The sequence below is a fragment of the Engystomops pustulosus genome, chromosome 8 (assembly GCF_040894005.1).
Source record: "Engystomops pustulosus chromosome 8, aEngPut4.maternal, whole genome shotgun sequence".
NCBI lineage: Eukaryota > Metazoa > Chordata > Amphibia > Anura > Leptodactylidae > Engystomops > Engystomops pustulosus.
The window spans coordinates 34,403,694-34,431,665 of record NC_092418.1 but is presented as its reverse complement, the minus strand read 5'-3'; the positions used below and the strand labels follow the sequence as shown (position 1 = coordinate 34,431,665).

Below are 27,972 nucleotides of genomic sequence, written 5' to 3'. Positions count from 1 at the left end.
ATAAAGATCTTTTTAAACCTTTTACTTTAAAATTTTACTCACTTTTAATGCTCTCTTAGCTCCTATAACTATAACATAGTGTGGTGGGGACTCTCTAAGCAGACACATTATTATCCATCTAGTTCTGTGAGTTGACAATGTACTTAGATTATCAGGGTACACAGGTTTATATACACTTACATTTAGCTTCTGAACATTATACTAGCATCTGACACATAGAAAAAGAGAGATGAGACAGTTAAGAGATGAGATCCATGATATGCATATAACACATAATGACATCCTCAGCTCTGCTTTCTCAGCCATAACACACACTGTCAGCTCTGCTGTGCCTCTCTCCCCCTCCCCTGGATAAAGACCTTATCTGTCTGTAGATTGAAGATTTACTTTCTTCCTCATTTTGATATACAAGGGTGGGGGCTGGAGGCAGAGAGGAGCTCAGTGCTTCATCAGAGAGGAGAATAATGTGTCCTGCCCGACCCTGGACTTCTGATTTATGGTCGAATTCTGGGATAACCAAAATTGTGTACACCAGGAGTGATAGAGACAGGTTGGAACTATCTCTGTGAAATATTGTATTTTTTGTTAATAACAGTGAATTAGAGAATGTGTTATTTTTGTTATCCTGAGTATATTTAAGAATCTTATCTTCGTGGTATTACTCCTTTCATTTCATACAGGAATTTTCCGGTAAAGTCTACATACAAAGTAGTGATGGCACAAATAAATATATATTTATTTTTTTAATAAATTTACATTCTTTGACTACACTTTTTAAATATACAATACAGTATTCATCAACGCTCAGAGACTGCCATGGAAATGCATATTGTTAAAGAAACAGTTACCTACACTGCAATTCTAAGCACAAGCAGTAGGCTCCATCTTGCTCTCAATGCATGATCTTTAAAGGTGAGTTCCTCTTTAAAGGGGATGTCTAATAAAAAAATTCTATTTTACATGCTATAAAGGGGGCAGTAAAATAATAAATCACTTATTTACCATTCCCTTACTACTAGTAATGGGTGGTTCGCGAACGACCGGCTCTTGTTTGTGAACGATCTGAGATGGCTCCCGTCAGTGAGCCGATGGCTCACCATGCCTCCTTTAACCCAATAAAATCGGGTTAAAAGTGGTGTGATGTGGGGTGACCTTATTAAATAGGGAGCCATTCAGGAGCCAAAAGAGCCGGCTCTTCTTAATGAGCTGAGCCTAATGGGCCAGCTCACTGAGAAGACCCGGAATTCCCATCACTACTTACAACTTCATTACTAGTGCTTCTAGTACTTTCAGTACTAAACTTCCCAGACACCACAGGAAACACTGCAGGCTAAGCCAATCAAAGGCTGGAGTGGTGACCCACCTCAACCAATGATTGGCTGAGTACCCAGGACACAGGAAGTAGAATGCAGGTGAGACCAGGAGCAGTGGTAGGGGGGCCGCAAGGGAATCACGGGCCTCCTGTAGCAGTCTTGGACATGGATGGGTTTCCCTTGATGATAAAATACAGCAAAATGTCCTCACAGTAAAGATTCGTTTTCTAGGGGTGGGGTCTTCTCCAAGAGGACGGCCATTATACACAGCAGAATATGTAATGGGTGCTCTTTTGGATAGATGTCGCTGTAAAGATATACTGGGGGTTGTCTTTAACATAGATTTTTTATAATAATATATCTTTATTTTACTATTACTGTAGATTTCTATGCATCTGGGTATAATAATATATATTTTACTCAATATCCTTAAATATGGATTTATATATTTTTGTGGTATAAACAGGTATATAAATAGAGATATGTGTCAATACACAAACATACGCACGCACACACACATCAACAGATATAGAAATTCAACGTAGAAGGACGAAACTGCGTTTCATATAGGTGCCACATATTTCAGCTTTTTTTTTTGTTGTTTTTGTTTTTTAGGAGTTTTTACCACATTCACAAATTAGACCACAGATACCAATATCTCCCTTTAAATTGAATACAAAAGGTTGAGTGAATGGCAGTGTCCCATGAAGGGGGGGGGGGGGCGATGCTACAAGCTCTTCGCAACACTTTTAGTCCTTTTTTGGAACTTTTAAATACTATCATATTTTTGTTTTCTCGCGATGGATCTTACAGAAATCGTAATGGGTGAGCAAGGCCTTGACCACTATAAGAATAATCAGCATATTGCAAGACATGGTCATAACAAGCTGGTTAGACCAACATTTAACAAGTGATTTGCATCATGAATATTTACTGAGGCACATAGGATAGTGCTGCCATTCAATCAGAAGCAGCCGAATAATTGCTCCCGGTTGCAGGGTTTCTTCCAAGTAGGCGCATCATGTGACATTGCTTTCTAGGAATCTCACGTCACCTCCAGTGATGCTGGGGATACTCTGTCACATTCTGCACGGGACCGCAGGCTATGCCACTGCTCCACTGCTGTCCTGTGCGAATTCAGCATTCGGCGCCAATGGTTGGACTCTGGGGAGCCCGATGAATACTGACCGATCACTATCCTCCCGATAAAGTCGTTGCTGCTTTTCATGTTGTGTCCATACACTGCAAAATAATCATCATAAGACATCATAAAAGATAACACCAAAAACATCAGGTAAGGATTAAAGTGTAACTGTAATATTTTTTTTTTTTAAATCTATAGCTCTTGGGATGCAGAACAACATTGCCTATTGTCCTTGTTACCTATATCCAGCAGTGATTTTTGCTGTCCTCCTCAGTTTAGCCCAGGCCTGAAGTAGTTGCTTTCCCTGCCTGTGCTGATAAGCCCTGGAGATCGTCTTGTAAAGAAAATCTCTCCATAGAGTAACATAGGGCCCATGTCTTATATTTCTATGGGCGTACAGCGCCGTGAGGCCATTGCAGTGTATGGGGGACGTATATATGCAGTATATACGTCGGCCATATATATGTCCCCCATACGTTCGTGTGAATGTAGCCTGAGTCAGTTTGTGAGATCCTTGCTGTAAGAGACGAAGATAAGCGATAGAGGAGGCATCTTAATGGCTCAGATGTGACATAGTATCCACCTATTTAGCACAGCTATAGAGGATCAATAGGTTCTCAATATATGCAGATTATCCACATCATTTCTAGCTCTACTAGATCCAGTATACATCTCCCACTAAGTATGGATTCTTTAAGCTTAAAAACATTCCTCTTCGATCACATTATCAGATAAGTGACCTATTATCCAAATTATCCAAAGTATTACACATTTCATGACTCCAGACCTCATCTCTCAGATGTTGAGTAGGAAGATTTTACATGAGCCAAAAAACCAACATTATATAAGCATCCGTAGGCTTATGTACATCACACTATAGAACCCATCCAAAAATATGTGAGATGAGTAACTGAAGCATTTAGGACCAGAACTAATTGTAGCCATTTGTTTTGAGAACATGGAAGCATTTATAATACGGCACATCTGTCGCATGATGAGGGACTCGTTCTTATTCTCTATACATTAACTTCCATAAAATGCGTACTCTTAAAAGGAAGGGTATAGAGAATTTAGGCCCACAAATATTCAGTATTTTTAATTCTCTGGAGACTAGGTTCTATGATGTCTCCCATGTACTGGATATCTCAGTGAAGGCAATTCTGCTCCCCTATTTTAATTGTAAGCCTCCTTAAAGGACATCTACCACCAGGATGAAAGGCTGTAAGCAAATGAGCCTGAGGGGCTCCAGGCTCCATTAACACCTAGGAGCCCCTCAGGCTCATTTGCATAAGTCCTTCATCCTGGTGGCAGATGCCCTTTAAGTATCATCTTAATAGCGGACATCAGCACTGATAAGAATAACGCTTATATCCTGAATGTTGGAACCAATCAGAAGGTTGTACAAGCAAACATGCAGAATATCTAGATAACGACACAATGGCAGATGCTATGATGTATGGGGATGGGTGGAAGACTCCTCAACAATGTATACAATGGTTTGATTATCAGGACAACTATAACCATGTTTTGTGACAGTAGACCCTTGGTAGTCCCCGAACTCACCGCAACAGTATCAGTATTATGCTGGTGGTTGACTACAGAGGACCCACAATCGGGGCAGGAAATGAGGGCATCACACGGAGTGTGTTAAGTGGCCCTAATAAGCTCATGTAAAGGGGTGACCTAGAGTGATAACCTATTACGGGCTTCAGATATGTTCATTGGAGCTCAAATGAAAGGGATTCCCATAGGTTGTATCACGGGTGCTCCCGCGATCCCTGTCTTGGATCGCGGGCGCATCCGTGCTCCTCCATGTGCCCCCGCTGCTGCCCGGTCTCACTTACCTCTCCCAGCTCCTGCGCTTCCCCGGACTGCCGTGCGCGCGGGTCCCCGCCTCCTAGGCCGCGCGCGTGGCTCCTGCCGAAAATTTAAAGGGCCAGTGCACCACTAATTGGTGCACTGGCTGAACACCTCACCTTTAAGAATCCTGCCTCTTCCTGTGTCCCCTGCCGGATCTTTGTGCCTCATAGCCTTAGCGAAAGCTTCCAAGCGAGTATTCCTGTATTCCTGCGTATTTCTGTGTTCCTGTGTATTCCTGTGTGTTCCCGCTCCTGAGTCCTGTGTTGATGTGTTTCCTGAGTTCCTCCGTGTTGCTGTGTGCCTGTGTTCCCATCCCACCTGCCTGGACCTCCTGTTGAGGACCCCGGACTTGGACCTGACGTTGCATCTCTGCCGCCTGCCCTGACCCTGTGCCTGGACCTGTCTACGAGATTGTCATCCAGTAAGGTACCTCGACCTCGGCTGCCACCGCGGGCTAGTCACACCTGGGAACGACCTAGTGGTATCCTGCCGCAGCAAGTCCAACCCGCTTTGCGGCGGGCTCTGGTGAATACCAGGTGCCGCTGGGCTCCGGTTCCGGGTTGATGTCTGAGAGGAGGGGATATGGCACAATCGTTCATGAACAGAAATGGTAAATGCTCCTTTTCCCTAGGGTTCTAGATATAATAGTTATATTAGTATAAAACAGCCTGAAATCCTTGATAAATTTGGTGTTAAAAACAGTTTTCTGGGAAAGATTTGGGTAAATTTCTGTTGGAACCCGATTGATAAGTCTGCCCCATAGAGTCAGTTGTGAATGCATGTAAACGGTATAGATATATAGGTCAATATATCTGGGGCATACATCCATCTTGTTTCCCAAACGTATACACAAAACACGCATTATGGTTAGAGGCCAACTAAGTGTAGAGGAAGAACTTCACTAATACTCCAACTATTATAACTAGTGATGTTATGATCAGACCCGAAACGCAATGTTAATATCCATGCCGAACATTGCGTGTTCGGGTCCTGGACTCCAGCCAGAGGTTCGTGTTCAGCATTCAGGCTCACCTGATAAAGCTGATTCATGGGCTGTACTGCTGAGGCGCTCAGACCCACAATCGGTACCGGTACCGATCGAGGATGTTAAATGCCACTGGTGACTTTGCTAGCAATTCAATGCCGCCAGCAGCGCTGCAGGTGAAACCTAAAGGGTTAAAAGAAACCTGTCACCTGGAGACCCCTTTTTAGCAGCCCCCCCCCCCATCTCCATGGAGCATGATTGTATGTTTGGGTCTCACCGCAACCTGCCTGGGTCTACTCATCCCTCTCGACTCCTGTGAAGAGTCGATTACATGGTTAAAATATAATATAGTATTTCATGGTAAAAAATTAAACTCCTGATTAGCATAATCCATATCCATAGTTGATCTTTTCAGCAGTGTGTATTTGACTGTTGTACTATTTGGGTTGTATTTTAGTATTTTTTTTATATTTTACACTGTTTTATGTAGCGTATTATTCCTTTTAGTCTCTGCCTCTGGTTGTCAGAATCTAAACACCTTTTACAATCTTTACCGACAAAAGAGAGCAATAAAAATGAGAAACAAACAAGAACTTTGCTGCCCTCAACAGGATTAATGATTAACATTCAACATAAGGAAACAAAAGCCCTTTCCTAGAGGTCTGACTGCACGCACATCAAATAACACATAAACACATAAAAAAAACCTTGGTGAGATTCCATCGTTTAATTGTTTTATTATACTTATTATGTATATATTTATATTTCACTATATAAAACCTATAATTGCAATCCTGTGTGAAGCCTTAGATAAATGAACATATTAAAAAAAAATACAATCTATATGAAGTCTATGCAGAAAGTTATAGTTTATCAATGGGTTCTTATATAATTATTAAATGCTACCTGTAAGGCTGATGAAGGCTGTGGCCTAGTTCGGACAATTGTGGCTCAAACGCAATTAAAATTCTTGCCAATTTACTTTTTTTAACTTTTTTATTGTGTAGTGAGGAAGACCAGGACCATTGGGTGGAACCTTCATTTTGGAGCACAAGAAGCTGTTTCTTCCTGAATGTTACGGCTTGTTTCAGATGGCCCACTGGCGGATCCTCTGGACCTCCGGTGGGCCAGTCCCACACTGATTCCTGTGGGCTTTATGCTCAGGAAATGTTACTGTTTTGCAAGTTGTCTATACTTTAACTTAAGGAGCTGCATATAATTCTTATATTGACCCCTTTGGACAATGCCTATGATGTCTGGAGGCATCTCTTATTTACAAGTGCCACCATAGATTAAATAGTGGTGGTACTTTTCAATGAGTTATCCAATTAGTGGGTGGTTCCTTCTTAAGGAGATAATCTTTGTAGAATCTCTACAATCTGACTAATGAGATTGATGAGGGATTGAGATAGATGATAGATGGTCCACAACAAGAATCATTGCCACCCCTGTTTTAAAGGAGTTTTCTGAAAAAGTCATTTTGAAGGCCTAGCTATCCGTAGTATAGGTTATCAATCTCAGACCCATGGGGTTTAATATCCAAGCAGCACCTGCTTTTGAGTCTTCATGTATCCTGTGGATGGCAAGGACATCCGCAAATCCGTCCAAAAATTCAAGTTGGAATGGTGTCCATAGAGGAGGCATGCATTCAGTAATGAGTGACTGACCCCGGCCCTGCCCGAAGTCTGTAGGCTGTCAAGGGGGGACCCCACTGCTGGCGGGTCATGTGACCCACTGTTCCCGACGGCAGAAGGGTAAGTTTAGCAGGGTGAAATATACTGACTTTGGGGCTTGCCTCGATCCTAGTGTAGCCAGGGTTCCCACAGAGATAGCTTTGAGTGCCAAGGTTTGCCACCACAGAACTAGTGGCTCCATGATAGACCCGAGGGAAGGTGAGGTGAGTACAGTCAGGGTTGGCTCTAGGTTTCAGTAGGCCCCTGGGCGACAGAGCCTCAGTGGAACCCTTTGTATTTAGCTCACATGGTGGCATTAAAAATTCAGGAACTAAATCAGTCTCCTGTTCCCTAAATTCTCACACCCTTTGTATTCATAAGATACAGCCCCCCCTCACTCGAATGGATTCTTTATATGCAGCCTTATGTGGGCCCTCCAGCAGCTCTGGGCCCTGAAACCTGCCCATTTTTACACCTTCTGAGGGCAATAGTAAAAAATTTTGATAGCGGCCAATCCCTTTAAATAGAACATGCGCTGCAGTACTCCACACCATGGCAGATAGAGGACTCCATATTATTTCCTGTAGCTGCAATCCTGTACCTAAAGCATATTTTTTATTGTTCTTTTAATTCCCCTCAAACAATGTCCCCTTGATGTTTCCATGCTACGATATTCAGTCCCGCCACCCAGATTCTCTTCTTAATGAACGGTGTAGGGAATCCTTCTCACAATGAGCACACTAGATAATAAGAAGCAACTATCTAGAATGCAGAAGTAGAATTTAGAATGAGTTAAAAAAAAACGTTCTTAAAAAGCAAAATGTAATATTTATTTGTAGGACATTCTCTTTGTTTTAATAAGAGCGCCGCAGTGCCGCACGCCGATTCCCCAGTGCGTTCACACTATCGGAGGCGCAGTATCCGCATGGCAGGCCAATCTGTCACTCCGCATTACAAGCTCTTAGGAGCCTTTGTAATTGAATTATAAAGGGCCTCGGCAGATGAGTAATCTAGGGGGATACACAAGCTGATAGTTATCCTCATCTGTAAATTAAAACATGAAGCAATTATTCTTGTAAAGCCTCAGAATTTCCATGCCAGGCATTTGTCCTTGGTTTGTTAAAGCAAGGAACGTTTCAAAGAAACACAATAGAAAAGAGAGATGAATATATTTGCTTCATTTTGTGGAGAGCGTCCAATGACAACCCTCATGGGCAGCTGGCGGGCAAGAATTGGGAAGAACAATTGTCGCCAACATTCAAATGGTTCTTATCTCAAATTGTTGCTTGTAACATTGAACAATCTATAAATGAAGGGCAGGCACGGATAACCCTGGCCTGGTGCTCAGCCATCTGCATCATAGAAGATGGAATTCAGCAGCAGATTGAGCAATGGCGGACGCACGTTCTTGGGTTTTTATGTGACTGGCAGCTCCTTTCTTGCTTTTATGTGCCAGACATAACTATGATATTTTCCTAGAAACGTATGCAGGGCCAGTTACAGTACACAGGAAAAGCATATTGGAGATTATTATTCAGTTTGGAAGGATATCCATGTATAACAGTAAGGCTACATTCACACGGAAAGTTGCCTTACTGTTATAGGAAAGATTGTAGAACTAATGCTTGTCCATACACTTCAACTCAATACCAATGTGACCCATTCAGTGGGCCAATATGTGTAAATCACCTTTTACCCAATAAGTCAACTCAACACGTACTAAATTTTCAAGAAACTTTATACCATCAAGGGCGGCCCTATCAAGGGTGTCCATAAGCTTTGGGCTATATGAAATTGTGGCCCCCTACAAGTCTAATTTTATTTATTGGTCTGACAGTTACTTCCTATGTATGGTACCAGAACCAAACTTCTTGGGAAAGGAGATGGGAACCTTTAAAGGTCCTGGAAAGGCTTTTTTTATACATGTGTGGCAAGGGATGGTGGTCCTTCTATTTATTATCTCTAAAGGGCATCAAACTTGGTGGGTGGTTTATGCGGCCTTGGGTCCTCAAGGCTTAGGCTTTGAGCTGTCGCCTAAAATGCCCATGTTATAATCCCCTACTACACCCCATCCCCATAAAATAATAAACTTAGAGGTGTTTGGAAGTGGCCAAACATTTGACACATACATTAAGAAAAGCACTAATCTCTGTATATAGAGCAATTGGCTATCATTACTGGGGAATATGGAGCAGTCCTAAAGATTTTCTTAGATAGTATTAACCAGACGAGCAATCATTCCCCTGTAAATAGGTGACCCTCGCTGTGCTGCTCGGCTTGTGATAAGGTATACACGTACTGAGGGCTATAAATAGAGGTGTGCAGTGTCACCAGTTTCATCACCAATGTCTCTCCTCATAATAACAATGTGCCCAGCAGTGGGACGTCTGTATAATGAAGCCATGAAAGATACCGCGCTGTAATGACCTACCGGTAGTATGTGAGTGCTAACTAGGACAAATCTGTCCATAAGTAATTTACATGATCTAAAAATGAGAATTCCTGCTTTTTTCTCCTTTTACTATGTCAATAGTACACTGTATCTAAATTATACTGCCACACCTCAAGGGTCGTAACTGGGCATTTTTGTTTGACCCAGCCGCAACTTTTTTTTTTTACAAAATAATTTATTTTTGCTTCTATGTGTTCTCCATAGTGCAGCTGGGAAACTGGGACAGAATCTGAGTCTCCTTACGCCTCTGGTCGTAACCCCTTCTTACTTCCCCTGAACAAGGAATCTTCTTAGCAATACTGTATATGGAAAGACTCTGCTCCTTTCCTGACAAGCAGGACAGAAAGTTCTTTCGATTGGTTGCTTTGATGTAAATCCATGAGTTCCTAAGCAGGGGTGTCCACTCATTACATGGATATTCTCTTTGCACCACCCTATGTTAGTAAATGTCAAAACACGTATATTTATTTACACGTATATAATACATATATATTTAGGTATAGTAAAGTTTTCCAAGTACACTGGCATACTTCCAGATTTGGGTCCTGTGTCCTACTAGATGTTCTGGGTGGTGGTGGTGGTGGTGGGGAGTTGGTTTTCAGGTGGTCATAGGACTTGCTTTATCCCATGACTGGCCCTCTCGGACACAGGTGTCACGTCAATTTTCCATGGGACATCCCTTTCTGTGTGGTCCCATGGTCTGAGTAGTCCATTTATTGCATAGAACATGTCCCGTATCCCTGTAAAATTTCCGGTCAGATGCAGGGCCCTGGAACTACCAGAACAAAGCTGGAATCTGGAACTGGGAGTTGGAGTGGGATACAAAAGCCCCCTAGGGCAGTGATGGCGAACCTTTTGGAGACAGAGGGGCACATTTACTAAGGGTCCGCGGACCGCAATTCTGTCGGGTTTCCCAAATATTTCATTTTGGCGCCAGATTGCCCTGGGTTTTTGGCGCAGGCAATCAGATTGTGGCACATCTGCGCCGGCTTGGATGCAACAGAAATCGGGGTCGTGCCGTCGGACAACCCGACGGATTCGGACATACCGCGGAATTTAACAATGAAATTGTGTCAGATCAAGCACTCACATGCACCAGGAAGAAGAAGGTGAACTCCGGTGGATCTCAGCGGGGAAGCGGCACATGAAGGAAATTGGACGTGTGACCTTATTGAATCGCGGCAGACCCAAATCCTCGTCGGAGAACGCACCGCAGGGATCGTGACAGGACCAGGTAAGTAAATCTGCCCCCAAAACCCACTTATATGTCGCAAAGTGCCAACATGACAATTTAAGTAGTAACTTATTGATCCCAGCTGTATCACAGGTATTAATCGTATTGGCGTCCTGAGTTCACCAACACAATAGAAAGCAGGAGACATTTGGATTGTAGCTTCCCTCCAGGGTCCCATAAAGAGGAAGAATCAGGGGACCCAGAGTAGGAGCTCCAATGACAATCCATCTCTAGCCACATCTTCTTGTTCATCCTGTAGTCCTGGCAGCCAAGGATGTCGCTTTAAAATAATGCTGAGCTTGGCACGTCCTGGGCTGTATTCGGTCACAGGAGAAAGCCTTGAGTCATATCTGGCAAACTCTGTGTTGGGGTGAAGGCCTGGGTGCCCACAGAAAGGGCTCTGAGTGCCACCTCTGGCAGCCATGCCATAGGTTCTCCACCACTGCCCGAGGGTATACTAAATTTATGGAAAGTCCCTTAAATGATGGCTTGACCTTTAAAGAGAAATGTTAGCCCTACAGATTTAAAAAAAGCCTTCCTCCTGAGTATGGGTTAAATGACTAGAACCTCCCAATGAACCCTGGTACCCAACTGTATGCTTCACCCTAAGCAAAACAGGGTCAAGTAAGAAATTCAACTTCTTATGGTATTCAGCTTCTAATGCCATGCATGCTCCACCGGACTCTGGGTAAGTAATATGCAAATATGTTTTCCTCCTTGGGAAAAGGTAAACAACAAAAAGGGAGCTCTGTTATACATTGATGTAGAGGGAGCTGCAAAATATCTGTAAAATGTAGGACAGGTCCTCCAGGAGTAGAGAGAAGAAGATCCTCCACATCTAGGACAGACCTCTCCCCCTTTAAAGGGTTATGCATAAAAGTTTTGGATTTTTTAATTTTTAAACAAGACAACCCCGGTAATCTATATTGGTTACATCTTATGGATGAATATCTAAACGAGAGTCAAGATTTTACATGCATCCCTAATGGTATTTATTTTAAGCGAATATACATGGCATGACATGCATTGTAGTGACGCGGGTCAGCTTCATCTCACAACACCGGAATAATGAACTCCGCTAAGCCTCAGGTTGCTGTTAAATATTTAATCAGAATTTATAAAAGCTAACAGCAAGGAATACATGATGCATTTCCTATTTTTGAAAAGAGAACTGCATTAAGGGGACGGGAACACAAGACTTTAATCACCTTGGTTATTACACAATAAAACCCTCAATATGAAAAACAGGATTTTTACTTCTAGTGCCTCCCGCCGGCCGCCTCTGTGCAGAGTACTTCACTCGCGGCAAAGCCTCTTTCATTCCAGGAATCCTTTGTGAGCGCCCGGTTGGTGAGCGCCTTTCAAACGGCAGATTTTCTAATGCCGGCAAACACAAGGCCTTTAGGTAGCAATGATCAGTACTTTTCTTTAAAAATTTTTTTTTTTTTTTTTAAAAAGTCATTTTAGCCGATGAAAGAAAATAATGATCACAACCGGAGGCAAAAAGCCAGGACATAAATACAGATTTGTCCTTATTTTGTTCATGATAGAAAAAAGTGCTAAGTGCATTGTGGTGGACGTGTTTGAGATGTTATGTTGTAGAATGACATACAATGCAGCGCTATTCATAGCCAGGAAAAAAAAACTGATACCCATAAAAATGGATCCTGTATATGTGTAATGGCTAATGTGAAGTTACATCCAGGAAGCCATTTTGAACAGGAGGAATTCTTCAACCAACACTGTTCAGCTCTCTATACCCAGAATATATAATAATCAAATAAATAGACGTCATTAGTGACTCTGTAGTGAGTTGTAGGGAGTTTCCAGAGAAAATTTGTTGGGATCCAAAAAAACACCTATTTCCTTTCCCAATGACATCTCCAGTAAAGTATTCTCTTTAAAAATAAAAATTATCAATTAGGTTTTATCATTATTTTATAATAAAACAAATCTAATATTTTGGTCATTTTATATAACTATCCACTTAAAAAATCACCTTGCTACTAGAGGAGACTCAGCAGGGTGACACTTCCTGTTTCCTGCTTCCTGTAGCTCACTTGTCAGCTATGCTGCAAAGACTGAGGCAGAATAAGTCTTCTCCTCATTAAAGCAAAAATCTGGCTGAGTAAATAAAAGCAACATTTTTCTAAAATCTTAAAGCAGTATATAAGCACTATATACACAGACACATCAATGTATACAGCCCCAGCCCCTGGTTGCTTGGAGGGTTATACCTCATTTGTTGTAATTCTCTGTAGTGAGTTGGTGGGAGTTTTCAGAGAAAATTTGTTGGGATCCAAAAAAAACCTATTTCCTTTTCCACTAATATCTCCAGTTAAGTATTCTCTTTTTTTTTTAAAAAAAAAAAGGATTCATTAGGTTTTATCATTATTTTATAATAAAACAATTCTAATATTTTTGTTATTTTATATAACTATCCACTTAAAAAATCACCTTGCTCCTAGAGGAGACTCAGCAAGGTGACACTTCCTGTTTCCTGCTTCCTGTAGCTCACTTGTCAGCTATGCTGCAAAGACTGAGGCAGAATAAGTCTTCCCATTAAAACAAAAATCTGAGTTAATACAAGCAACATTTTTCTAAAATCTTAAAGCAGCATAATAACACTATATACACAGACACATCACTTTATACGGTCCAAGCCCCTGGTTACTCCATAATAAGGAACTTTGAAAATAAAAACATAAATTATTTGGAGCTGCTGATCCCCAATGTAAAATCTTTACCACGTCCCCCAACTATTGTGAATATTTTATAATATTGCTTCTCTACATTGGGAAGATATTCCACACTAAGACTACTGGTCCCAGAAGTAAACACCCCCCATGCACCCTTCAAATTATATGTGCTCTATATAACACAAAAAGAAAAGTACCCACAAAAGTTTCACACAAAGTCAGTTGTATAAAACTGTACAACTGTCTATGGGTGAAGGAATTACCTTTTTGCATTTTGGAGAAGCATAAAACTCCAAATAAGAACAAAATAATTATAGTATATTATCTACAACCTCTGGTTGTTCTATGAAAATTAACCCATTCTTCATTACGGTTATTGTATATACATATCTCAGATCTTAAAGGGCATCCATGAAATGATTGATCAGCAGTGTAATTTTGGGAAATGTCATTAATATGCACAGAGACCTCTCCACAACCCATCATCTGCTACAGGACGGAGAGTAAAAGCATTCATATTGTCTTCTTCAAAGGCTCATCAGTCAGATGTGAATCACCTTGTTTAACCCAAAGCTGAATCCAGTGACACATTTCTGTCTGCGAGACGCCAGCTAGTCACAACATTTCCTACTGCTCTCTTTGGGGCCATGTCACCAGAAGACAAGAGTGTAAAGATGACAGGTAGCAGAAGTCATGATGATGCATACAGAATTACACATCATAGAGCATCACAAAATCTACAGTAGAGTCACTTGTACTGCAGGCGCTGTTCAACATTTTTCTAGTAACACATTCAGGCAGGGCTGCAGCTGTAAAGATGTGCAGAGGAAATGGATTCTACTGGGCCCTGAAGCCCAATGGGCCCCAAAGGCTATTTTACAAGTAAGGAAGACACTAGCATTATAATCGGCTCATGGTAAGATTGAAGAATTTGAATTAAGTCAGAGGAGCTTTGAACTGCAACTAAACTTTTTACAAAATGACATAAATGAATGGTGAAGGTGATAAAAATAAACTTTGTAATATTCTTTATTATAGAAATCTGTTCCCGTGTTCTTCTTTTTCCTCTGCCTTTCTTCCTTAATTAAGTAGTTTGTGTAAATCAGCTTTCTGCCCTGCATCCACTGACAGCTTAGATGAACTTAACTCTTTACAGATATCCCTTGGCTAGTCTAATCTCCTCGGACAGCTGAAGCATCAAGAAAAATATTCTCTAGGTATAGAAAGAGTTTATTATTATCCTCCTTATCTGTCGGAAGTGGATGGTCATCATAAGGCTTTCAGATACACTGCTCACTAGTGGAGAAACAGCAGAAACAAGGCTGCTTTACCTACTGAATAATAATGTGAAATTTACTAACAGCTGCACTACTCATTTTGGAAATAAAAAGGTTTAGTTACACCCTTACCCGTGTTTTTGCTACCAATTTTTTTGTAAAGGACATCTACCCCCAGGATCAAGGATTGTAAACCAAGCACACTAACATAGTGATGTGTGCCTCCTCTGGCAGGATCTGCTAGTTTTTTAGCTTATTATGCCCTGATTTTTTATTTTTTTTAAAAAGCTTTTTAAAATTATACAAATGAGCCAGAGAGGGTTCCATAGGTATTAATGGAGCCTGGAGCCCCTCAGGCTCATTTGCATAATTTTTAAAGCTTGTTTTCCCTTTTTAAAAGAAGGGCATAACAAGCTAAAAGAAGAGTAGATCTTGCTACAGGGGACACACACCAGAATGTCTGTGTGCTTGGCTTACAATCCTGGTGGTAGATCACAGGACAACTGTGGCCTATCAAGTGGACTCATGTGATGGCCAGCTTTCATGAGTCCAATGACTGGAGTGTCAACAAACCGACTGGGATCTAGAAAACCCCTTCAATTCAATCTTGTTTGTGGCTGTAAAAACTTCTTTAAAAAACACAGAATGTTTAAGCCCAGCCGGAAAGCATTATGTGCTGTAGCAGTTTATTACTGACAGCATAACTAGAACACACAACATATGTGCAACATTCCAAGAAATTTCAGAATAAGATATGACAGTGATTGACAGAAATGCCTCTATCCTTGCCAGGGGCTTTCCTGCAAGTTCTTCTGGGAATGACGGGTTTCACACTGCAATCTCTGAAAGCCGGAAGCAATTGGCCCCTGCCGTCTGGCCCTTGACCCTGTCACCAGTATCTATAGATACTGTAATTAATAAATTCACTCCTGAGATGACTGTCAACCACAGACAGTATTTTTATTTGGATGAGCAATTGTTGTAGGACGCAGTCTAAGACCAAATAGACTGGCCACTGGGATGGTCCTCCTGGACAGGGGTGTTGCTGTCTCTTCATCGGATGTTATACTGAGACATTTGACATTCTTTTATAATCTGATGACATAAACCTACCTGTAAATACCAAGCTGGCGTTCTCAAGCTCTTCTTGGGGAACCTTGAAGCTGAAGGACTCACTGTAAAAAGGGTCAATGGTGCCTTTCATACAAGATGTCTTTTTGGTTTTTGCTAACTTTAACCCATGGACCAGCTGGATTTTCACAAAAGGATCTGCAAATAAATGATAGTTAAGTTATAATGATATGATATCATATATACAGATTACATCTGCATAATGGTTATGCAATGAGCCTGGTTGTCCACTAATCTACAGATGGAGCTGTCTGCTTCCTGTTCAGTCCTGTTCTGTGTGTAGTAATGCTGCAGGCACAGTTGCATTCAGCTGATTAGTGGAAGATGTTGAGGGAGGGGGCACAGTAAGAAGGGGAGCTGCTGGAGGGGGCATAGTATGAAGGGGAACTACTAGGGGGGAGGGAAGTTGCTGAGGGGACACAGTATAAATGAATCCTACAGGGAGAGGGCGCAATATGAGGGGGGCCTGAATATGAAGGATCTGGGTGGAACACAATGGGGCACATTTACATACCTGTCCCGTTGACGCCGCTGATCCGGAATGTCCGTTGAGCATTCGGAGCTGCCGCGATTCACTAAGATCGTGCGTCCAATTTCCTGCATGTGTCACTTTCCTGCTCAGGTCCGCCGGAGTTCACCTTCTTCTTCCCGGTGCATGTAAGTGTTGATCTTGCGACACCATTTGGTTTTTAAATTCCGCGGTTTATCCAAATCAGTCAGGTTGTCCGACGTCCACACCCCATAGTTTGTGTCGTGTGAAAGCCGGCACCGATGCGCCACAATCCAATCGTTTGCGTCAAAAACCCGGGGCAATTTAGGGCAAATCGGAAAAAATTTTGAAACCCAACGGAAATGCGTCCGTGGGACCCTTAGTAAATTTGTCAGGGGGAGGTAGAGGGGCACTAAGGAGGAAATTATAATGTGTGAGGATAGAGTCATTTCGTTGAAAAAGGTGTGGCTTAGGGAAAATAATCTCTGCAGTGTGTGTAGCGCCTTTTATCCTCTTTCGAAAAGTTGGAAGATATGGGTCAGAGATATTATCCATATAGATGTCATTGTACAGGGAGGGGGAGGAGATAGGCTGTGACATCATCTATTGTCACTAGTGATGTAATGATGGGTCAGTGTTATCTATATAGAGGTCATTGTACAGGGGGAGGGGATAAGCTGTGACATCATCTATTGTCAGTAGTGATGTAATGATGGGTCAGTGTTATATATATAGAGGTCATTGTACAGGGAGGGGGATGAGATAAGCTGTGACATCATCTATTGTCAGTAGTGATGTAATGATGGGTCAGTGTTATCTATATAGAGGACATTGTACAGGGAGGAGGAGGAGATAAGCTGTGACATCATCTATAGTCAGTAGTGATGTAATGATGGGTCAGTGTTATCTATATAGAGGTCATTGTACAGGGAGGGGGAGGAGATAAGCTGTGACATCATCTATTGTCAGTAGTGATGTAATGATGGATCAGTGCTATCTATATAGAGGTCATTGTACAGGGGGAGGGGATAAGCTGTGACATTATCTATTGTCAGTAGTGATGTAATGATGGGTCAGTGTTATCTATATAGAGGTCATTGTACACGGAGGGGGAGGAGATAAGCTGTGACATCATCTATTGTCAGTAGTAATGTAATGATGGGTCAGTGTTATCTATATAGAGGTCATTGTACAGGGGGAGGGGATAAGCTGTGACATTATCTATTGTCAGTAGTGATTTAATGATGGTTAAGTGTTATATATATATATAGAGGTCATTGTATAGGGAGGGGGAGGGGATAAGCTGTGACATCATCTAGTGTCAGTAGTGATGTAATGATGGGTCAGAGATGTTATCCATATAGATGTCATTGTACAGGGAGGGGAGGAGATAAGCTGTGACATCATCTATTATCAGTAGTGATGTAATGATGGGTCAGTGTTATCTATATAGAGGTCATTGTACAGGGAGGAGGAGGAGATAAGCTGTGACATCATCTATAGTCAGTAGTGATGTAATGATGGGTCAGTGTTATCTATATAGAGGTCATTGTACAGGGAGGGGGAGGAGATAAGCTGTGACATCATCTATTGTCAGTAGTGATGTAATGATGGATCAGTGCTATCTATATAGAGGTCATTGTACAGGGGGAGGGGATAAGCTGTGACATTATCTATTGTCAGTAGTGATGTAATGATGGGTCAGTGTTATCTATATAGAGGGCATTGTACACGGAGGGGGAGGAGATAAGCTGTGACATCATCTATTGTCAGTAGTAATGTAATGATGGGTCAGTGTTATCTATATAGAGGTCATTGTACAGGGGGAGGGGATAAGCTGTGACATTATCTATTGTCAGTAGTGATTTAATGATGGTTAAGTGTTATATATATATATAGAGGTCATTGTATAGGGAGGGGGAGGGGATAAGCTGTGACATCATCTAGTGTCAGTAGTGATGTAATGATGGGTCAGAGATGTTATCCATATAGATGTCATTGTACAGGGAGGGGAGGAGATAAGCTGTGACATCATCTATTATCAGTAGTGATGTAATGATGGGTCAGTGTTATCTATATAGAGGTCATTGTACAGGGAGGGGGAGGAGATAAGCTGTGACATCATCTATTGTCAGAAGTGATGTAATAATGGGTCAGTGTTATCTATATAGAGATCATTGTACAGGGAGGGGGAGGAGATAAGCTGTGACCTCATCTATTGATAGTAGTGATGTAATGATGGGTCATTGTTATCTATAGAGAGGTCATTGTACAGGGAGGAGGAGGAGATAAGCTGTGACATCATCTATTGTCAGTAGTGATGTAATGATGGGTCAGTGTTATCTATATAGAGGTCATTGTACACGGAGGGGGAGGAGATAAGCTGTGACATCATCTATTGTCAGTAGTAATGTAATGATGGGTCAGTGTTATCTATATAGAGGTCATTGTACAGGGGGAGGGGATAAGCTGTGACATTATCTATTGTCAGTAGTGATTTAATGATGGTTAAGTGTTATATATATATATAGAGGTCATTGTATAGGGAGGGGGAGGGGATAAGCTGTGACATCATCTAGTGTCAGTAGTGATGTAATGATGGGTCAGAGATGTTATCCATATAGATGTCATTGTACAGGGAGGGGAGGAGATAAGCTGTGACATCATCTATTATCAGTAGTGATGTAATGATGGGTCAGTGTTATCTATATAGAGATCATTGTACAGGGAGGGGGAGGAGATAAGCTGTGACATCATCTATTATCAGTAGTGATGTAATGATGGGTCAGTGTAATCTATATAGAGGTCATTGTACAGGGAGGGGGAGGAGATAAGCTGTGACATCATCTATTGTCAGAAGTGATGTAATAATGGGTCAGTGTTATCTATATAGAGATCATTGTACAGGGAGGGGGAGGAGATAAGCTGTGACCTCATCTATTGATAGTAGTGATGTAATGATGGGTCATTGTTATCTATAGAGAGGTCATTGTACAGGGAGGAGGAGGAGATAAGCTGTGACATCATCTATTGTCAGTAGTGATGTAATGATGGGTCAGTGTTATCTATATAGAGGACATTGTTGTTATCGCCTATTAAAATCATTTCTGTGATGTAAATATAGTGAATGTTGCAAAAAAAACAGACATAAAATTATGTAGATCATAAATAGTCATTAAACTCACAGGTCATTTCCCTTTAAATCTGTGTGTATTCAGTATAATAAATATGCAGTAACAAAGGTGGGGGGATGCTTTCCCTTCCATGAATCCTGCAGCAATTAAAATTTCTACTCCACCGGTTCAGCTAAGACAGAGACATGGACCAGCACAAGCCTTACCAGATCCCTGGCTCATATCAGTCTGAAGAAGCTGTTTTGCTCTGATAATATCCACGTTCAATCTTCCAGCACTTGGCAGGTAATTAAGAGACAGGAGCAGCTCTCCCAGCTCTACTTCATTCTAAAACAAGAAGATACATGAGCGAGACATCTAGTCACATGGATCTCCCCAGCCTGTTACCAGCCCCACACTGCGCTCCTGACATCTACACACATAACATACACCAGCCGTACGTCTATATGTGACACTGCACAAACTGGAACATATAGCAATAAGCAATCCACAATATATACACGTCTACAGGTCATCCCCAGGTAAAGGTTCTGTAGGTTTGTTCTTAAAGCGGTTTGCCCATGAAAGAAAGTTCTCAAATTTGAATCCCCTACTGATTTTTACACAATAAAGCTATTTTTTTTACCCATTACTTTACAATTTTACTCAATTTTATTGCTTTTTTTTAGCAATAAATCCCTCAGTGATGGTCTCTTTATACTTAGGAGTCCAGTGGGCAGTCCTACTTAGTGATTGACACATCTTTATGCACACTCACAGAGGCAAGGTTGGCCAGCACTAAATAGCACCACCCAGGGGTGTAACAACAGTGGTAGCAGCCATAGCAGCCGCTATGGGGCCCACAGTGTCAAGGGGGCCTCGTCATCCATCCTGACAATAAAGAATAAAGGATATGCACCATTATATATATGTTGTAAGTTTGTATATGGCACTGTATGTGTGTATATGTGATGTGTATGTGTGTAAGGCTGCATTCACTCGACTGGTGCCCGCCGTACCGTAGCACGGCGGGCACACGGCAGCCTGCGGGGAGAGGAGGAGGGGGAGAGCGCTGCTCATCCCCGCCCCTCTCCGTAGGGATATATGGCGCACGGCGCTGTATGCCCTGAAAAAATAGGACATGTCCTATTTTTTCACGGGGCACGGAGCAGTACGGTGTTGCACGTGTGCGGCACCGTACCGCTCCCGTAGGGCGCCGCACGCCCATTGCCATCTATGGGGACGTATATTGGCCGTATATACGTCGGCCGTATATACGTCCCCCTTGTGGTCGTGTGAATGCAGCCTTAGAGTGTATAAATGTGTGTGTATGAACTGTATGTTTATGAATATAATTATATAAATGTGTATGTTTATATGTGAGTGTAATATGAAAAATTTTAAAAGGGAAGCGGGTCCCCATTCAGAAGTCTGCTATCGGGCCCTGTCTATCCTAGTTACGCCCCTGGCACCACCTACAACTACTGAGACCAGAAAAAGCAGCGAAACAGCAGATTGGGACCTGCATTGTGTATGTATAGTGTATCACTAGGGCTCAGCTCCTTTGACAATACAGCGCCTCAATACTAAGTCCCTTGGCCCAGAATATTATTACTTGTGCAAGAAACTTTATTTATGGCTTGTATTATAGAATATATATGATGTATTTACGGTACATAGAGACAGGTACAAGTTGTATGTGGTGATGCAGTAGACCATCATATAACCACCAATATCGGGTCACAAGTGCTATGCTATAGCACCATATAATTTTAATGTTAATAATTTTATAACATGACGATACTTTAGGTATTTTTCTGACCGCGCTCCAATCTCTTTGACCTTTAAGTTGCACAGGTTGTCACCGGAGCATAATATGTCGGATTTCTAAAGAAATGCAATACAAAGCCTCACACATTGGGTTTACAAGAACAGAGTCTGTGACCTTTATACCAGTGTTCACACAGCGCCTTAGGAAAAGGACAAAGAAATAAACTGTACAAAGTTGAGTACACAAAAGGATCTAGAGAAAAGTCCACAGAAAACATACATTCTACTAAATCAGAACCATCCATATATCATATATCAATCATACAGCCATTATCTATGGAGGAGATACCCAATATTACTGTGATAACCACAACACTACTATCTAAGAACCAACTAACTAGACGGTGGGTGAAAAATATTTCAAGTCAGTGCCGAAGTTTACTTTTAGGGGTGTTTTTAGGAGCCTTCATGGGGTCCATAATACTGAATAGGGATGTCATGCGCCTATTTCAATGGCGAAGCAAATGAATGGACACTATTCTTTTTTACATCTGGAAGAAAGAACGTTTCACCATCTAGACACAGGGGGGAGATTTATCAGAAGAGTCTGAGAGCAGAACTGTTCTTGATGCCCATGGAAACCAATCAGAGTTCAGCTTTCACTTTCCAACAGCTGTTTATAAAATTAAAACTGATCTCTGATTGGTTTCTATGGGTAACTTGAACAGTTTTACCTCAGACACTTCTGATAAATCTCCCCCACAGATTGTATGATGTGAAGGTGGTTGGATTTGACGATTTTTTAACTTGTAATTGGTGGAGCTAATGTGTTGATGACTAATCGCTGATAGGAGTAAATGGAAGTTCATCTACAATTTCTACCTCTGGGTGGGGTTTTTTTTCCAATCTAATATTCTTAATATCTCAATATCAGATTTTTCTTCACATTTAACTTTTAAGGGGTTGTTCAGAGATTGAAAAACATGGCTCCTGCCTTCCAAACACAGCACCACATATGACCAGGGTCTGTGCCGGTATTGCAATTCAGCTTTATAGAGATGAGTGCAGCTTAGTTCAATACCACACGCCACCGACGATCAGGAGAGGAGCTGTTTTTGTAAGAAAGAATCCATTTTTGTCAACCACTTTAACCCGTTCACGACCTGTGACATAATAGAATGTCACGGGTCGGCTGCGGGTGCATGGAGAGGGCTCACGAGCTGAGCCCTCTCCATAGCCGGTAAGTTTACCGGTAACATCCCCGATTGGTGCTAGCACTTCGCCGTCGGCGAAGCGTGGGCGCCGCCATCTTGTTGGAGATCGTCGCTCCCCGTGACGTCATCGTGGAGCGACGATTGGTTGCCACGGCAGTCTCGGGTCTAATTGCACATTGTAATGTATGAGGATGAAAATCCCCATATACTGCCATACTGTAGTATGGCAGTATATGATGGGATCAATCAGACAACCTAGGGTTAAAGTACCCTAGGGAGTCTGAAAAATAGTAAAAGTAAAAATAAAAAAAAAGTTTAAAAAAAATTTATAATAAAAAAAAAAATTCTAATCGCCCCCCTTTCCCTAGAACTGATATAAATATAAATAAACAGTAAAAATCATAAGCACATTAGGTATCGCCGCGTCCAAAAATGCACGATCTATCAAAATATGATACCGGTTTTTCACTGCGTTTAACCCCGTAACAGAAAATAGCACCTGAATTTGAAAATGCCATCAATAAAAAGTGATCAGAAGGTTGTACAGCCCTAAAAATTATAGCAATGAAAACTTTATGAGAAGTCGCAAAAAATGACACCACCCACAGCTCCATACAATAAAGTATGAAAAAGTTATTAGCGCCAGAAGATGGCAAAATCTACAAAAACATGAAATGATGAAAACATTATAAAACCTATACAAATTTGGTATCCCCGTAATCGCAATTACCCAAAGAATAAAGTACACATGTCATTTGTGGTGCAAAGTGAAAGCCATAAAATCCAAACCTACAAGAAAACGCAAATGCGTTTTTTCACCAATTTCACTGCATTTGGAATTTTTTCCCGCTTCCCAGTACACGGCATGGAATATTAAATACCGTCACTATGAAGTGCAGTTTGCTATGCAGAAAACAAGCCCTCACACAGCTCTTTATATGTAAAAAAAAAAAAAAAGCTATAGATTTTTGATTGTGGGGAGTGAAAAATAGAAATGAAAAAACAAAAAAGGGCCAGGTCCTTAAAGGGTTAACAATTTCGTTTTCTAATAAAAGTCAATGTTCAATTGGACATTATTTAAAAACAATGTTCCTGTGGGAAGATAATTTCCTATAAATTTAGAAACAAGATAGATGTCCTTAGATACGACCATCCTGCACGATGGCAGCGGTGGCCAGACATGTCCCAAAGAGATGCTCAACCACCTGGTTCAGCATTCACTACCACAGGACAGCTGTGGGACATGCAGTAACTCCAGGCCATTTCACATGCAAAAAATAATTGTTTCTTTTAGAAATCACTCTAGGAGTAGTGGTCGTATCCAAGGAATCTAGTTTCTACTTGACAGCATGGCTTCTTTTATGGGGAATTATCTTCTCACAGATAATTTTTTATTACATCCAATTGAATAAATTGATATATATGGCAGATTAATTAAATTATATTCAGACGAGAATTAAATGCCCAGCCGAGAATACCCAATGTCAGCCATTTACCTTGTACCAATTTTTTTTTCATTACTGATGATATCGGTACATTGTGATAAATATAACCAACACATCTAACACAATGATGTATACAAGATATACTTATTACCTTGCTTGTTGAAATATTAATAAAACTTATTAAAATAGAAGTGACTATTGGATTGGCCGAGAAATATTATTGTTTTGTGTCTAGTAACCATAGCGCCGGCATCTGTAACTATAATCTATAAAGGCTGGAAAATCAAATAAATGCAACGTGCGGTCAGATGGAATAAGCCATAGAAAGAGATGTGGTGTGAGAGTAATTGCTGAAAATAGTCAAATGAAAGAAAGTGCTATTAAAATGACTGTACAAGTGTACAGTAAATCAGGAACCAATTGTACACCAGCTTCATGGTGAAAATATATTCATCCATTCCAAAAATCTACCGTATATACTTGAGTATAAGCCGTCCCAAGTATAAGCCGGGGCCCCTAATTTTACCACAAAAACCCGGTAAAACCTATATTTTTTAACTCGAGTATAAGCCGAGTTTGGGTTTCCAGCACATTTTTTTGTGCTGAAAAACTAGGCTTATACTTGAGTATATATCTGTATAATTCTATAAGGGATTCCGTATACAGTCCCTGCTCTGTGCATTATACTCTAGATACGCTGATGGAGACCTGAGACCAGCTGGTCTGATGCAACACTACACAATGTATTTATACACATATATAAATGGTCCATAAAAAAAAATTGGTGAACAGTTCCATATTCATGTTAGATAAACTAGAAGGCAAGGGGGCGCTATGACTGCCTGGAGAAAAAAAAAAGTTTATTCTCTAGAGGTGACAAGACTATAATCACTGTGTATCTGTGGAATAGCTAAGCTCAAGAGCTGGTCACAGCAGGAACAGGAGAATCTTTGGTGGTTATGTTATACTATAGAATTGTCACTTCAGACTACCCTATCTTCAGTTTCTATAATACTGATGCTTTTGATGTCAAATTAAAGATAAAGAGGGAGATTTATGAAACGCCAGCACTCTTGCATCTGGCAAGCAAAACTATGCCAGGTCCGTCACGGACAACGCCGCGTCATAGTGTTGTGCCCGGGCTGGAAGACCGGAAGACGGAGCCTCGGGACCAGGGAGAAAAAGCCAGAAGGTGAGTATACTTTTTTTCTCATGTAAGGCCGGGGAATGAGGGGTTTAGTTGGTAATCTTAGCCCCTTGTGCCCCCCTTTTGATTGGAAAATGGGAGGCCCTTGAACACAGTCCCTTTGGACACCCCATGATGACGGCCCTGTTGTGTATTAATAAACACTGTATAATTAATAATAATAAAGCTTTATTTATACTGTGCCATAATATGCCACAGCATATTACAGATCATGGGGGACAAAAACAAATAAAATAAGACATTACAGAGTAAAACATGGTCACATGGAGCAACAGAAGTGAGAACCCTAATTCCTATTTACTGCTTGAAACTCCGACCAGGAAACTGCAATATTCTATTAAATTGTGACTGACCCAATTTTATCATCTGCTGGAATATAAATGCGTCACGATGCAATGTTCTGTATGGGATGTCCTATTGTTCAGCAGAATATTTTAACTGAACACATAGACGTTCATAATTATATATTGGGACATGACAGAACATGCTTCATGAGGCACCACAGCACCTAAGAGGAATACATTGTGCATGATGCTGTTATATGAGGCACAGTATGTAATGTATTCAGCTAATTCCACCAATCTGGGATTATAGATCTTGAAAGTCAAGGGAGTTAGATTACCACCTCTCCACCTACATGCCATGTATACATGTTCTATTAGATCATAAAGCAGAGTATCTTAAAATAGGCAATAATATCTAAAGGATTCATAGCATATCCATGGAATATTTAGCTTTTTCCTTGAATTCTGACACCCTCCTTCCCCCATATTTAGTTATGACTGGGATTAGAGCCAAATTATACGGAGGGCTCCCGAGGCACGCACCCCAGGGCCCCCACCAGCAATGTACAACAGCTAGCTCACAGCTGTGATCTAACCATCTCTGGGAGCGATGCTCGGTGGGAGTCCCACTGTGCCACATGTGTGTCCGCCTCCCTGCCACAAAGCTGTGACAGTGATTCAATGGCTCTGTCAGTGAGGGTGTGGCAACGCTTGCCCGTACTCATTCTACATGCAGCATAATTTTCTTGACCTGCGCTGCATTTAGAGTGACAACTGATCCCCCTCTCCCCTTCGTACCTAACAGTGGTTAGCTGAACTGGTTGCCAGACAAGTCCTAGCCAATCAGTGTTAAGTATTCTGTTAGCGGAGGAGAAGTAACTCTTAGGGTAGCAGTGACGCATGGGACTATTGTGGGATATTCAGGAGTATTCTGGGATCCACTAGCAGCATAAACGCAAAAGTCATGTTTTCCATCAACATTGTAGATCCCAGTGTTCAAGCCAACTAAACCCTTTGTTGTATAAACTTAGAACAGGAACAAATTAAATTCAGTCACTACTTTGGAAAGCTTGTCCAATCATCTGTGTTCATGACATCATGGTCTATAGATTTTACATCAGTGGCATATAATACTATCATATAACATGTTATACTTCAGTAAAGTGCTGGAGAAAACCAAAGTGGGCCTAGGTAGGTTTGAAGGCACTTTGTCTCCAATATAGAGAAACTGATGAACAACTAGATTTTTAAAGAGGGTTGCCATAGACCATTAATACTCTAACATTAGTCTATCTCAGTGGTGGCGAACCTATGGCACGGGTGCCAGAGGCGGCACTCCGAGCTCTGTCTGTGGGCACCCGGGCCATTGCCCCAGCACACCAGACAGGACTCCTGCAGAATTTTCCTGTAGTTCCAAATAACCTAAAAGATGCTGCTTTCAGTGATATTTTAAAGTGATACGTACTTGGATACATGGGACTGTAGGAAGAGGGGAATCTGTAGACAGGGCCAAATTATCTTTGGAAGACCTCCTGCTGGCCCCATGATTCTCTGTGTACAGAGGGACACTGGAAAGAAGCTAAAATGGTGCAACTTTTCCATTTTCTTTTTCTACTATGTTGGTGTCCTCAGGAGGCCGGGAAGATTGAATGTTTTTGAAGAAGAGGGAGCAATAAGTTACTGCTTTATTTTTGGTTGGCACCTCGTGATAAATGAGGGTTTGGGGTTGCAGTTTGGGCACTCGGTCGTTAAAAGGTTCGCCATCGCTGGTCTATCTTATACTCCATCTTTAAAGGGTTTTCTTGGCTAAAAATACTGATTACATACTCATGAAATAGGTCCTCAATATCAGATTGGTGAGGTCCAACATCTAGAACCCACATCAATCTGATGTTCAAAGTAGTTAATAAACAGAGATGGAACAGGAAGTGGACATTTCAGTGGTCACACAAGGTTACTGCAGATCAGTGCCCATTAATTTGAATGTAAGCCAGCAGTGACTCTCAGTTCAGCCACTACACAGAGAATGGCGCTGTTTACTTTCTGTTTCCAGCTTCTGACTACAGATGGTCTCTGGGGGTGCTAGGTGCTAGACTGGGCTAATTTCATGGCAGCTATTAGAGCTACACTCCACCACTGATGGCCCATCCCAGTCTTGTCCATTAATACATATAGACTATTGTATACTACGGGTCCTGGGAAATTTCCACTGGTTATTCTTCTTTTAATTAGATTCCATCGTATTCCTGTCACAGCACACTGTCTAGCAGCTGCCAGTTTCAATTTCCCGTCCCCGAGGGAAGATTTAATAGATATTTCCCTGGATTTTTTTTTTTTTTACCTGAGCGTAAAATCGATTTAAAATTGCTTCTTGTACATGGAATCAAGGGTCATCAGGGTCCATATTGCTGTTCCCACCATTAAGCGCTGGTAATCCTTTCCAGCTTTTAACACTAATTACTGGGGTTACATGAAATGAATACCCCATTACTCCTCTGGTTATGACCACAAAAATAAGAAATTATTGGACCAAAGAAGAATACGGTACACAGTAAGGTATTTGTGTTATTACAACGTACTGAATGTATCTGCACACAAGATGGAGAAGAAAGTTCTCCCAGATACAAGACTCACACTGGTGCCCTCCACTACCAGGTCTGTCTCTGCAACTTCTCTTCGAG

General features: G+C 41.4%; 1 protein-coding gene across 4 annotated transcripts in view; it reads right to left on the bottom strand.

Annotated features, from left to right (window-relative positions):
• Positions 1-712: 712 nt before the first annotated feature.
• The window catches only part of SYT17 (synaptotagmin 17), a 154,229-nt gene continuing 126,969 nt past the window's right edge, over positions 713-27,972 (bottom strand). For all 4 annotated transcript variants that reach the window (XM_072120635.1, XM_072120633.1, XM_072120636.1 and 1 more), the window contains exons 6-8: positions 19,599-19,719; positions 15,751-15,906; positions 713-2,555 (exon numbers count right to left, since the gene is read on the bottom strand). In XM_072120635.1, the coding sequence (XP_071976736.1) occupies positions 2,359-2,555; positions 15,751-15,906; positions 19,599-19,719 (474 nt within the window). In that variant the 3' untranslated portion in view covers positions 713-2,358. The remainder of the gene's footprint in view (positions 2,556-15,750; positions 15,907-19,598; positions 19,720-27,972) is intronic.